Below are 14,787 nucleotides of genomic sequence, written 5' to 3'. Positions count from 1 at the left end.
CTCTGAGGCTGATATAAACTTGTCTTAAAAGGGTAAAATATGTGATCTCCATCAATCACCCCTGATGTTAGTGTTTGGTGTGGTGCACTTAAACAGGATGAGTGAAGTCTGCAATTTAGTAGAATTTACAAACAAGGAAAACATGAAGGGGCTACATGGCTGCAAAAAATGAAAATGCACAATGCTTTTTTATTTCTATACTTCATGCAAAAGTAAATTTAATGTCATGCACATTGCATTCTGCAGGGGACATTTCCTTCATGTGTTCTGTACTGTTTTATACATCTTTAGAAAGCCGCCCATGACCAGTAAACTAGTGAGATATCTCCTCTAACTCTTTATGCATGAGGTCGTTTAAGTCACCTGTGTGTATCTGCAGCAATAAGAAGAGAGAAAGTCAAGCATCCTTAATGCATGAAAAAAGGACACATCTAATGACAAATATGAACCTCTCCTGGCAGTTTTTACAGTTTTATGCTGTTGAATTTGCTCTCTATAAATGTGGGATCATTATGCATCCACTACAGCCCTCCTCTCAGAGCAGCTGCAGCCTAACCACTGAATGCTGAGTGACACATTTCAAACTGTAAATAGTGTTTTGCATGGCTAGATAATACTGACATAAAAAGATCAGGCACTTCTAAGAGGAAGAGCAGAAGCGCTGCATAAGAGAGCAGCAGTGTGTGCACTTACACAGCTAGCTGAGACGAACTGAAAGAGAAGCACTGTTTATGACACGTCTGTCAACACTTTGATAAAAATCTCCTAAGCAGACTATTATTTTTTTGATCAGAAAAAAAGCTGGAAAAAGCCATAATTACCACCCCAAATAACAGAGATGCTGATTCGCATGGGATTAGTATTACCTGTGGACCACTGTGCAAGCTTGAATATAGGCGGTCTGAAAATTATGGACATGTTTGATTCACACAGGATTGAAAACATGGATATCCTGTGAGATTATTACAAATTACTGGAGGTCCCTAGGTAATGCTTATCCTGTGTGAATCAGGCATTAAACACAGTTATTTTCCCCTATTCTAGGTTTTGGGTATCATCATATCACCATATTAACAGCTCCATATCTGAGTGACCCATCCACACTAAGAAGATATTATTTTCCAGAGTGACTTTCTGATAGCAGAGCTGCTTACTTTCACAACTATGAGTCATCCACTGAACAGCCGGTATCAAAATCGAATGCATTTCAACAGTGGACAAAAAGCACTACCCTGTAAAGCCTGCAGACTTCACATGGTACCAAATGCATTTGTTATGACGCCTCCCCTAGCTACAGACCGCTGAGCAGTAAGGATAGTATTGGTGAGAATAGCTGAGAATGGCTGCTGCACCAGACAGTGAGGAAAATGGCACTTATCACAGCAGCTGCTCAGTCAGAGTAGAGTGCTGCACACAGCCTCTATGTTAGAAGCAACCGGTGCAGCCGTTACAAGTGTGCATCAGTGGAAACTATTGGAGTTGCTCTGCAGCATGAAATATTCAGGGGACCTGTTTCATGTCATACCATGACTGCAGAGTGCTTAGAATATGCTTTAAAAAGACAGCAAAAAATGTCATAAGCTGGTTCAGTAGAATAAACACATGATTTAAAGCAATATAAGCATTTTTTAAAAATGGGGTTGCATTTTAAGACCACAGGACCAGCCTTATGCAGATTAGCAACACAAGGGATGCCACAAGGAGCACCACGGTCTTTGTTCTTTCTTTGGCTAACTGTGTGAAACCTTGCTCTGTTTGATGTGCCATTTTATGTTGCAAAAACATTTCCATTCTTCATCTTCACTATCTACATTGGACCAGTGTTTACGTTCCAGTCATATATTTTTACACACTCATCTTAACGCTATAATTTGCAGCATGTCTGTGTGTCTGTGTCGGTTTACACGCCACACTGTTGCACCAATTGTTCTCGATACCACTCAGAGGATTGGTTGGTGTACTGGTTCGAAACTGGTGCATAGAAAAATAAAAAAATATGCACATATTTTCAATAAAATCCAAAATTGTTGCGCCTTTTGCTTCAGTTTGCCCCTATCCCCAGTTACGTGCCATTATGTCACTTCCCCTGTATAACACGTGCGCTCACAATGTGAAAAAGAGACCATTGGGGACCCAAAAGTGGGTCATGAAGCCATTTTCAGTGGGTGCCTGGGGAAAAATTACACCAAATTGTCTATGAGACTCTATAAAACATGCATGTTTTCTCCTGTTTCACTGTTTTTATTGCACATCTTATACTGTCTTAGGCCAAAGCTCTGCTATTTTTATAACATAAATCTGATTTACCAGAAAAGATCTCCAAAATTTGGGTAACAATTCTCCTTGAGGGGTTGATGGTGGGTCCCGTGACTCAACCAGTTGAGAACCACTGCTCTAAGAGACTGAAACTCACAGAGAGAATTCACCAAAGCTGGAACAACTGGACTTTGTTGAAACACGCCCACAGGGAAACGTATTTGATGGATGTTAGGATACGCATGCTCCACGATCCCTGATAAAGAGTAGGCTCTGTCAAAGTAAGCACTTCTCCTTCTCCTTAAACAAGATACTATAAGAGATGTGCCACATGTTGCTGTTAGAAATCACGGCACGTTTGCTGGAATTTGCCGGTTCAGAGAGAGATCATCATGTTTTATTATGAAATTAACTTTATGATTTAAATGTAATCAAAATACTTAAATAAGATAGAACAAAGTAGCAATAATTAATAAGAAGTTAAAATTGTAAATGTGAAATGTGCAAGTTCTAGCAGAACTAACATATTTTAAAGACTCTTAAAAAATGAGTAATTTAAAGGTCACATATTCTACCCCTTCAAGACAAGTTTATATTGGTCTCAGAGGTCCCAAAACATGGCTATGAAGTTTGTTTCTAAAAAAAAAAAAAAAAAAAAAACACTTCAGTATTGGATTTTTGCATGTCCCCTCTGTTTCTTGTATGTGGCTTTAAATCTTACTGGGGAGAAAACACCCCTTTCCATGCAAACTGACCTCATACACTGAGCATCTAATGGCGGTGTTGGTAACAGCATGGCGGTTAGTCTCCTGTCTATGAGAGCTGATAGAAGTGCACTGCCGGTTTTGTGTCACCCAAACTTTCCAGAGAACAGGAGACAATTCCACCTCTGTATGACTTGAAGATAAATGATAATAAAGGTGTTTGAATAAGGCTGGAAAATATTATGTTGACAGTGCTATTACTAGTGTTGTAGTATTCAAGACCGATATCGGTCTTGAGACCAGTCTCAAGATCACATTTTGAATGTCTTGGTCTTGTCTCGGTCTCGGACTGGTTGGACTCTGGATTTTCTATCAAGACCGGTCGAGACCAGCACTGATCTGCTATTCTTGATAAGGAGAAGCACTCGCTAAAACAACAAACAGCTACACCTGCAAAAACTCTTGTTTCTAGTCAGAAATCCCTCTGAACACTTACTTTAGGCCTCATGCACCTGACAAACCTAGATAAAAATCTAATTTTCCCATATTTAAAAAAAATTCCAGACCAGTCAGCGACTTTTAAATACAAAAAAGGAGTTGTTTTTTTTACAAGAAGTTTTTGAACAAATGTGTTAAGATTTGAGATTTGTGCACGTTATGCTCTGAAAGAGTTTCAGATTGTTTTTATCTGTCAGATTTATTAAAAAGAAAACTAAAATTAAAGAGACAATGCTCTTTAACTGTTTGACCTCATCATGGTTTTTCAAAATAGATTTTTATGGTCTTGACTCTGTCTCGACCCCCAAAAGTCTTGGTCTTGTTGTGGTCTTGGTGCACTCTGGTCTCAGGCAAGTCTTGGTCCTGGATAGTGTGGTCCTGAGTACAACAGTAGCTATTACTAAGCCATAACCAGGAGTTAAATCAGTCTGAGGCTCTGGGCTCTTTCATTCTTGTGTGGCACCGTTACACATGACATGGATGTGAGTGTTGTGCTGTTTTTCTAACACTTTTTCTTCATTCAGGGAGAAAACTTTGTCAAACTGGTGCTTCAGCAAACACAATATTAACATTCCTTTAACTCAGAGGTTCTCAACCTTTTCAGCCCACAGCACCCAAAATAAAGGTGCCAGGGACCAGGGACCCCCACTGTACCTGAAGGTGGTTGAACAGCCATGCACAATTAAGAATATAATAAGTGGGGGTGGGAGGGCTTCTTAAAAATGTAAATCCCTTTTGTTTAAAAAAAATAATAACAATAAATTAGGTTTAAAAATGGCTAAAATGGGTTGACAATGGCAAAAAAATGGTGGAAAAGGTGGTGAAATAGATTTTTAGAGTGGCAGAAATGGGTTAGAAGTGGCAAAAATTTGAACAAAGTGGCAAAAATGGAAATAAATAGTAGTAAAAGGGAGTTATAAGTGGCTGAAATGGCCTCAAATGGGCAAAAATGGGTGAAAATTTTGGTGGAAAAATGGTGGGAAAGATGTATAAAAAGGGGTTAAAATTTCACAAAATTGGTGTAAAGTAGCAACAGGATAATTAGAAAAATGTTCTTAATTTTGGGGGGCATCTGGAGACCCCCTCTCAGTGTCTCGCGACCCCAAAAAGTCCCGACCCCAAGGTTGAGAACCACTGCTTTAATTAAATGCTGTCTGTTACTCTGAATATTTAACACAGTTGTCAGAATCTGTGCCGGATGCGGGCGGGAGTGGACGGCACACACTGCAGGAGTGGGTGGTAATATTCAGAAATCCAGCAGAATATAGAAACAATAATAAATACACTTTACTGCCTGATGCTGCATCACCTGTGGGATTTTAAATGTGTACATGCATAATGTTAAGCACTTACAAATGAGAGAAAAGTATGCAAATAAACTGCCCTTGACTTGCCCTGTTCTTAGCAGCTGTATCTTGTACTATTACTACACTCTGGCTGTTTCATTCTCTCTCCTTACTCTTACATTTCTATCTTGACGTCTTTATGGGAATTCTTTCCAGGTTTTCAGAACCTCGACAGTCGTCCACCTGCACAGATCTCTGAGAAGTCACCCGATAAGCCTAAGCTCTTCAGAAAAGAGTATCTTGCCCACACAAAATGCCAGAGTGCTCCACTGAGCCCACATTGTGACAACACCTCCTGATATTATCTGGATGCTGTGGATTTATGCAACATTCATGCAGCTTATTCTCTACTTTAAAAAAAAGCATGTGTAACAACGGCAAAGTGACTCCACACCCGTTTTTTTTTCCTGGACTGAGACGCACAGATCTCAGTGAGGAGCAGTTTGGCAGACAAGAAGAAAGAAATTGAATTTGGAGAAAGGTCAAATCCCCAAAGTCATGTTCACCCGTGCCTGCCAAACAAATAGAAAAGAGCCTCTGTACACACAGCGGAAAGCCTTCTGTGCGTGTGATCAGCAGGTATAAACCCAGTCAAATAGTTTGCTGAGGAAAGGCAGCTCCTCCGATCAGAGATACAGCTGTGAAGACACACAGGCAAAACAAGACAACCAAAGGTACAAGTCGCTGCGACTAACAGAGCTGTTTTATGTGCCGTCACCTGTGCACATCACCTCCCCTTTCTCCCCGGGCTAGAGGCCGCATCATGTGAGAGAGAGACTCAGTGACAGGCACCCTAAGAGGCAGAGTATGGGAATGAAGATGTCATAAAGAGATGTAAGAAAAAGCCAAAGACACCATCATTCAACCCCATCTGAAGACTCTCTTACAGCATTGAGCTGTCACAGAGGCAGAACAGTCACTAAAGAAGCGGTTCAAGCATCTCTCCTATTAGAGGTGAAAAGGAAGACATGGGATCCCTTCAACTCTACAAAAATGTTTCTTCCTTATAGGCAAAAAAATATATATATAAAGCTTCTGGAGCTACTGATCAAACATCATTACAATAATGTTCTGAATAACTATAATAAAAGTATAAAAAAGTAAGGCTTAACAAGACTTTCCCTGTTAGAAATTCAAGTAAAAGCCTTCTGCTGGTAAAACCAGATTTGACTGTTTTTGTGAAACTGAGAAAGTTTAAGATTTCCTGGTGCATCTGAAAATATTAGAATATCATGAAAAAGTTCATTTTCTCCTTGATTTAAGGCAAAAATGAAAAGTCTATATCAGGGGTGTCAAACTCAATCTCAGCTGGATTCTGAGTTTGGGTCTAAGCTGAGGGCCCAACAGGGTCAATATTTAACCACTGAGAGTCAACCTAAATGATTTTGAGATTAAAAGGTCAACATGATAAGTTGAAAACCCAAAATCTTATAAGTTTGAAAGGTAAAAACATGACATTTAAAGTCAAAATAATGCTTTTAAAAGGCAAAATATGAGATCCACACATCCACACTTGCAGTTCACATGGGCAATCCCAGGTGGGGCCACCATAGAACCCAAGGACAAACCCACATGGGACCTATACTGTAGCCCACATAGAGCATTCCAGTTCTTTTTCTGCCCAGATGAGAAGCTGATTATGTCACCTGTGGTCCAGGATTGGCTCCAACCTGGGAACACCACACTTACAGTCCAGGCTCTTGGCCCCCAGACTCCAGTCTCAGTCCAGTCCTTGTGAAGCTCCCCTAAGTTCTTGAATCTGCAGGCTGAGCTCATCCCTGTTGCTCCATAAATCTGCTCTGATCCAGCCTCTGAGAGCAGCCTGCCCTTTCAGCAGTGACCTTCTGTGGCTTACCCTCCTACAGTCTTCCACATGATTATGGTTGTGTGAACTGAACCAGAGTGACAGAATGAAGGCTCCAGAAACCTGTGCAAATTGGACTTTTCCACCGTATTCTAATAGTTTGAGATTTGTGTGAGCTGTAAGCTGTAATCCGATGAATCTAGAAGTTTAACTGTTTGAAGTTTGAACTTTTACACGACATTCTCATTTTTTAAGATGCACCTGTGTGTCAAAGAGAAGCAAAGGCTCATGGTTCGATTTGTCTAAAGCAGGGATGTCAAACTCAACCACAGCAGGGGCCAAATTCTGAATCTGGGTCAAACCTGAGGGCCGAGCAGGGTCCACATTTAACCATAGACTGTCAACCTCATTTTCACCAGCAATGAATTATGGGGGAAACTGATGATAAATGATTTTGAGATTTAAAAAAGTATAAAATGGTAAGTTTAATGGCTCAAAATCTGAGATAAAAATTCAAACTTACTAGCTCAAAAGGCATTCAAAGTCAAAATCATGTTTTTAAAAGGCAAATATATAAGAAAGAAAGTTTTAATTGTGATTTTTAAGGGTCAAAACATGAGATAAAACTTTGAAATCATGAGTTTTAAAGGTTAAAATATAAGATACATTTCAAAATCATTCTTAAAAATGTCAAAGCCTGGGGAAAAAAATAATTTTGAGTTTCACAGGTCAAAATATTACTTAGAATTTAACATTTAGGATACAAAAGACCAAACTATGAGATAAAGGTCAAAGTAAGGAGCTAAAAAGGTTAAAAGGAGAGAAAAAATAAAACAAAATTGTGAGTTATAAGGTCAAAATACTACTTTAAATCTTAAAATTGAGGATCAAAAATGTAAAAAAAAAAAAGACAAAAAGTCAAAAATGTGAATTGAAAAGGTCAAAATAAGAAATAAAAAGTCAAAACCATAACTTTTTAAATCATCAGGGTTAGGTTTACATGTTCAAACTGGAGGAAATCTGCAGATCAGTGGGACAGTTATAATCAAAATATGATGGGACCTGGCGGGACAGGTACAACTGTACCACGGGCCGGATTTGGCCCCCAGGCCTTCAGTTTGACACCCCTGGTCTAAAGATTATTAAAGGGCAGGTGAAGGGGGCCAGGAGTATTTTAGTGCTAAATAAAGTCAAGTCTTTGTCCTTACACCAAGATTGTCCATAGAACCTCCAGCTGAGTCAGAAACCTCTCTAAAGCCAGTTTTAAGTCCATCCACTCCGACCCACTGGGAAATACAGACGTAAAAACTCAAAGGCACTCAAACTGTGCTGTAAAACCATAATTCCACAAATAGTGCCACTTTTCTACGATATATATACAGTACAGTATAAGCCAATCTGTTGGTAGGGGATTTAGAAAACCTCCCTGCAGCCACTTTTAAGATGATTCGACTCTAAATTGATTTGTTACAGACACTACTTACACCTCAAAGAAAGCCTGTGATCCACTTTGCTCCACACTGAGGGGTTATCCACCTAAATCCTCTATTCAAAAACTTCCAAACCCCTCGCTGCTCTGTGACCGATGACATGATTCAACACTTTGATATGACAGGTTTTTACCCTGATTTTTCCAAAAGAAGTCAACGGCAATGTCTGACATGCCTCAGGAAGAAAAAAACGTGCTCGTATTTGAGCGGTTTCACTGGAGTGGCTCCCTGAAGAAAAGCAGGCAAAAGCGGAGATCCCCATCTCCCTCCTCTTACCGTCCACACAGGCAGGCCTGGCTCTTGTAGTTCCAGCGATCTGGCCCTTCTTACAGGCGCAGCGGGCTGTCTGCCTGGCGATGGTCCGCCGTGGTTGGCTGCTGTCCCTGTCCAGCGTCACAATCTCACATGTCCCCGCTGCCAGCTGGCCTGGAAACGACATAGCAGCACAGAACGCCATGTCAGAGAAATAAAATCATAAACAGGGCAAAATAAACACTTCTGTTAGATTTCTGTCACATGAACAGTGGTGGAGCTCTCTTTTTTGTGCAACTGGCAGCACAAACTGATCAAAATCAGGGGGAATGTGTTTCACTGGAACCACTGGTGCAGATGTGTTTGTTGTGCATGCATGAAAAGCATGGCTCTAATGAAGGACATTTGTTAATCTAGCTTTTCATTGACAATGCATGCATCTGCACAATAACTCTTTAGCTGCAGATGCCTTTGTGGACATAAAGATTCTTCCCTTCAGGGTTGTTTGGGCTGCTTAAAGTAACATCTATAATCAAATTCAGTCTATAGCAGACGCGGCGCCAGGATTACAATTTTGAATGGGTGCACAACATTTTGGCTGCGTCTATTCATATAAAACATTTAAGTGTTTACAGTGTGTTTTAAAATGTGCTCTAAACTTTAGCTGTTTTGTTAGTGTAATGCAGTTCCTATTACCCAATGCAAAAATATTCATTCTCTGCTATGCCAAAGACCCATAAATTAATCCTCAGAAGAATTTACTTTAACTTCTGTGCAAGAAAATTCACTCTTCTCAGTGATTAAGATGAATTATCATTCGTTTATTCATTGCATAAAGAGAGAGTGAGACACAGAGAGAAACAGTGGCACACAGCACTGTCAGTTTGATCAGAAACAGTCTGGATTTTTGCTTTAAAGACAACCAGATCCAACAGGAACATTCAGCACTAACTCCGGTCTTTCCTTTTGTTTCTGTGGGTTTTTACCGTCTTATAAAGAAACGTTAATCCAGTCATGAAATCACACATGAATCTCAGCAGGAGCAGTTACTATTGATGAGACGGATGAGGTTTTCTGACTTTTCCCTGGTGGGAAACACAGGGTAACACGGTCTGATGTGATTGGTTCTGACTTGACCTGATAGCTGCATAATAAAAATGAGTTTATGCATTTTAAAAGGATTTTCTAAAATAGTACTCATGCTTGTCTGGCATAAATCAATAGAAGCATAAGCGAGGAACGCTCCCCCAAGTGGACAAGTGGGTAGACCCAGGCCTGTAAGGCCCCTCCATAACGTCACACCCATTTAGAAGAGCTCGGCCCAAAGCAAGCAGTTGTGCTGCTTTAGGTGTGAGGTAATCATGGCGGTTATGCCAATCAACAACATATAGATGACACCATTTCAAAAGCAAATGCAAACAGGACTTTGCAATGCAAGAGTGCTTCAATTGACAGCAATATAGTTAGCACTAATCAACATGCAGGCCTTCTGCAGCTGCATACACTCGACTAAAACTATGACTAAAAATGTTCATCGACAGCCTTTTGTTCATGATGAAAACTAGACTAAGACTAACAAAAATAGATCTGTGATGACTAAAACTGACTACAAGTAAGTAAGTTTTCATCAAGATGACTAAAACTAGACTAAAATGTAATTTAGTTTTCCTCAAACATTCAAAGTCTGTGATATTTCTCCACTGAGGATTATTCTGTCTAGAAACATCCATCTGTAGCTATGCTGCCTCTGCTACCGGCTTCTCCTTAAACTTCAGTAACATGTGATGATGTGTTGATCTATAAACACGACAGTGGTCTCTGGTGATGCTTATGCTAGCAGTGCCTTGCAATAATTCTGGAATAGCAGGGGTGAAGCATGCAGGATTCCTATCTAAAACCCAAGGAGAAATGATTTTTTCCCAAAGTTTTATCTCCTATAGCAGTGTTACTCAACCCGGCTCAACCAAAGAGCCAATTGTGGAAAAATACCTTTGCAAGAGCCACGATCAAAGCGGTGAAAAGTAGCAAAAACGGCTTGAAGTAAATAAGTTAAATGTGGCAAAAATGGTCTAAAAGAAGCAAAAATGGGGAGAAAAAGTGGAAAAAAGTCAGTAAGTAGCAAAAAAGGGTGAGAAGTTACAAAAAATGAGTTACAGGTGGTAAAAATGGTCCAAAAGTGGCAAAAACGTGAGAAAAGTGACTGACAAAATGCAGTTAAGACTAGCAAAAATGGGAAAAAAAAATAGAAAACAAGTGGTATTTAATGGCAAAGGGATGCTCAAACGGGCAAGAAATGGGGAAAATGGCAAAAATGGGATAAAAAAGGCTTAAAGAAGTGGCAAAAACTGGCAAAAAATAAGAAACTAGTAGTATTCAATGGCAAAAGGCAGCTTAAATGGACAAAAGTGATGAAAAAATGGTGAAAGAGGGAAAAATTGGAAAAAAAAAACTGGCAAAAAATTAGGGAAACAGTGGCAAAAAGAAGTGGCAAAATGTAGGAAAAACAGTGGTATTTAATGACAAAGGATGGCTTAAATGGATGAAAAAAAGGGGGGGTTCCCTTTTTTAAGGTTTTCTAGGGGAATAATATTGGTATAGTATCACTGCCCTATAGAGTTGACCTTTTGCACTCTCATCCAGATTATTTTTTGCATGTGGACATGCTGCCAGTGCATCCTCACACTGTGAACAAATTAACATTGTTAGTGGACTGGGCTTGGCCTAGTTCAACTATAAGGGTGTGAGTATAGCAACTAAGATCAAAAACCCATCTAGCATGATGCTCATACAGAATAAGGGAGGGGAAATTTGCATGATGGATGGGTTTTGGTGCACGTCTCAGGCCGACAGCCTGCAGGCCAAAATAAAACAGTTAGCAAGTTGTAACAAGGTATTTGCATTTATATTCATACATTTTAGAATAAACAAGAAAGAAAACTACATATCTGTCATTCATTGCATTGTCCTTGCTAGCAGACACTATCTCTGTAACTCATTGAGCCGGGAAAAACAGCAAATCCTACTCACTGTACAAGAAAGGTGAGCCCCAGACAGTTTCTAAGAAAAGAAACAAAGCCGACAGAGGAACATTGAGATGTTACTGAACAGCTCACGGTTGTAGCTACATTTGTGAAAAGACTTTTAAGACAAAGGTCAAGAAATTACTTTTAGAATTCAGCTACCCAAAGACCAACCACAAGCTATTTCCCATTAAGCTCCACATCCTTCCAGCACACCTCTTTGAAGGTAATGCACCCATTAGCAAGGAATGAAATGCATGAATACTGATGAACTTTGTAATTGCTGCCAAGCCCCCCACTTCCCATCTAACACACACACACACACACACACACCCCATGTATTCAATAAGGTGAACTTTGGCCTCCTAGCCAGGCCCTTGCTGCTCGCAAATTAACCTTTGTCTGTGTGTGGAGGCCCTCGGGCGCCATCCTGGAGAGGCTTATCAGGATCTAATTGTGATTGGCAAGAGGATGGAAGTTGTGATTAAATCTGGACTTGAGTCCCGAACACTTGGGTGGCTGGCTTAATGAACTGAGCTGCGAGGGGTCACACCCGGGGTAATGGGGATCTATCAGGATTCATCCACATACTGGTTACCTGTGGTGGAAATACTGGCACCATTGTGGCCATTTTAAAGGGATGTCTACATGTGTATGTCTTTGATAAACGTCTTCCCATTTCTGGGAAACATAATATTCACTTATTAGAAAATGAGCCATCAAAGTCTGAGCCATGGCTAACAAACTCTATATGACTCTTAGGTTTTGTGTTATTTGTTTGTCTTCTATAATAAGACTGCTCCCTTAACCCTGGCTTTACACAAGCAGCAGTCTTTTTCCTGCTTCTATAGGCCACATCTTTTTTATAACATCACTCTCATTCCTGCAGATACAAAGCTCAACTTAAATCACACAAATGACAATTAAAACATTTCTACAAACGTGCACACTTCAACAGCTGAAAAAATGCAGATTTCTACAAATGCATATCTTGCTTAATTGGTGGTCTGTCTGTGTCGATTTGCACACCACACCGTTGCTCCGATTGTCCTCGTCACCTCTCAGAACACTTCTTGGGTGTGCTGGTTTGAAACTGGAGCCATAACCAACTCATAAATGTGCTCATATTTTCAATAAAATCCCAAACTGTTGCATCTCTTACTTCAGTTTTCCCCATTATGTCACTTCCTTCCATATGCTCACTCTGCCACGATGCAAAGAAGGAGATGGAGACGGCCTTTGCTCTCAAGCACACCCACCAGAAGACAAAAACTACACCTGGCTCATGACTTTTCTTTTTAAATGATAGAGAACATGACAGAGCTGGAAAACAGCTGTTGAAAAATGTCCATAAGGAAACATATTTAGCACGCCTGGATGGGGTGATACACCTGCTCCCGACCCCCTTCTCCATGCAAATTATTATACAAGGTAAAACAGGAGATTTGTCATACGCTGGTGCTAGAAATCACAGTGTCTTTGCTGTGCTTATCATGTGCAGTTGGCGGTGCTGTGTAAACATGTCTGAATATGTGTCCGTCTCTGCAGTTCCAAACTGCGTGATGCTTTGATTAAGTTGCACAATTAAAGTCAAAAAGCACAGCTGTAATGCTCCCCTTGCTATGTAGTTGGCCAATCACTAAAAATATGCACCAGTGCGCAGAGACGCTGAAACATTATGCAGTAATTTGTGGAAAACAGCACCCTTTACCATGCAAATGGGCCTTATTTTATTTAACATCTAATGCTGTTTTTATGGTTCACAAACTTTCCAGAGATCAAAAACAATTTGACTTCTGACTTTAGCATCAATGATGTGTCAAGGTCAGTAAGTTGCTCTTTAACAATGCTTTTACAAAGACATAACTAGGAGTTTCATCATGCTTTTTTAGCCATGTGTGGCACCATTACGCATGAGAAGGATGTGGTTGTTTTCCAGGGTTTCTTCATACAGAGAGGAAACTTCACCAGGGTGGTGTTTTAGTGAAAAAATTAAAATTGGCTTTAATCATTATGCACTGTCTGTTACTCTGAATATCAAACACATGGGTTGTCAGGATCTGTGCAGGATGCAGGCAGGATTTGACTCACAGGTACAGGCAAGAGTGGAAAAGGAAAAGTCCCATGCAGGTGAGACCTTTCTTCTTTAATTTAGATAAGGAACTTTAAAAACAATAAAGCAATACAACAATGCTGAATTCGTTTTTCTTGGCAGTTAATAAGTGGACCATTTTTCTTGCTGTTTTTTTTTTTTATATCAAAAACCCTGTAAAGTGAAAATAAATCTGTGTTTAGGTTTGTTGTATGACAGGTCACTGTGTCATGAACCCCAGGTCAAATAAAACATCTCCATGTTTATAAAATTAAGCTTCAAAATCCTGAGAAATGAGGCAGTAAAATCTGCTCTAGTATGGTGTGGGCGTGTCAGTTTTGGCTGAAGCCACGCCCACTCAGGAAAAACATAATCCTCTCAAAAAATGCTACAATCAGAATGAAGGAAAGCACTCACACTTTCAGCCTGTCTCTTAACCTTATGATCAGAGCAGAGGTGCCTGACTCTGTGCCAGAGAAGAGGAAAAGTCTGTTTTCTGGCTAAAATCTCTGTTATGATGCTTTAAATCAGCATTACTCAACCCTGCTCAACCAAAGAGCCAAGCTGTTGAAAAATACCTCTACAAGAGCCACGTCTAAGTTGTGAGAAGTGGCAAAAATGGGTTAAAGTGGCAATAAAAATAAGTCAAAGGGGGCAACAGTGGTCAAAAATGGCAAAACATATTTGAGAAGTGACAGAAAATGATAGAAAAGTGACTAAAATGGGCAAAAAGCAGTAAAAACGTAGCAAAAACTGGGTGAATATGGCAAAATAGGTTAAAGTGGCAATAAACACAAGTTAAAGGTAACAAAAATGGTCAAAATGTGGAAAAATGGATGAAAGGGGGCAAAATAGGTATAAAATGGCAAAACCAGGATGAAAAGAGGCAAAAATTGGTTAAAATAGCGATAAAAATGGTGCCAAATATGATCAGAGTGAAAAAAATTGGGTGAAAAGTGGCATAAATGGGTTAAATAGCAATAAAGATAAGTTAAAGGGGACAAAATGGTCTAAAACTGGCAAAAAAAAATAGGTGAAAATAGCAAAAATGGGTAAAGTGACAATAAATATAAGCTAAAGGGGGCAAAAACAGTCGAAATGTAGCAAAGAATGGGTGAGGGGTGACAGAAAATTGGTGAAAAGTGACCAAAATGGGCAAAAAGCAGCAAAGAGTGACAAAGATAGGGATAAACAGTGGCAAAGAAATGGAAAAAAGGGAGAAAAATGCAAATAAAGGCAATGGAGATACAACAAATAAAGTTTGATGCCAAACTGATTAATGTGACTTGCAATGGGTCATTTCTGAGCTCAAACTTTCCTTTTTT

General features: G+C 39.8%; 1 protein-coding gene across 2 annotated transcripts in view; it reads right to left on the bottom strand.

Moving 5' to 3' along the window:
- The window catches only part of LOC121505663 (chemokine-like protein TAFA-5), a 272,623-nt gene that overhangs the window by 97,346 nt on the left and 160,490 nt on the right, over nucleotides 1–14,787 (bottom strand). For both annotated transcript variants that reach the window (XM_041781150.1, XM_041781151.1), the window contains exon 2: nucleotides 8,375–8,524. In XM_041781150.1, coding sequence (XP_041637084.1) covers nucleotides 8,375–8,524 — 150 coding nt within the window. The remainder of the gene's footprint in view (nucleotides 1–8,374; nucleotides 8,525–14,787) is intronic.

Source organism: Cheilinus undulatus, linkage group 23, assembly GCF_018320785.1.
Source record: "Cheilinus undulatus linkage group 23, ASM1832078v1, whole genome shotgun sequence".
Classification (NCBI taxonomy): Eukaryota; Metazoa; Chordata; class Actinopteri; order Labriformes; family Labridae; genus Cheilinus; species Cheilinus undulatus.
This window is presented reverse-complemented; position numbering and strand designations above follow the sequence as displayed.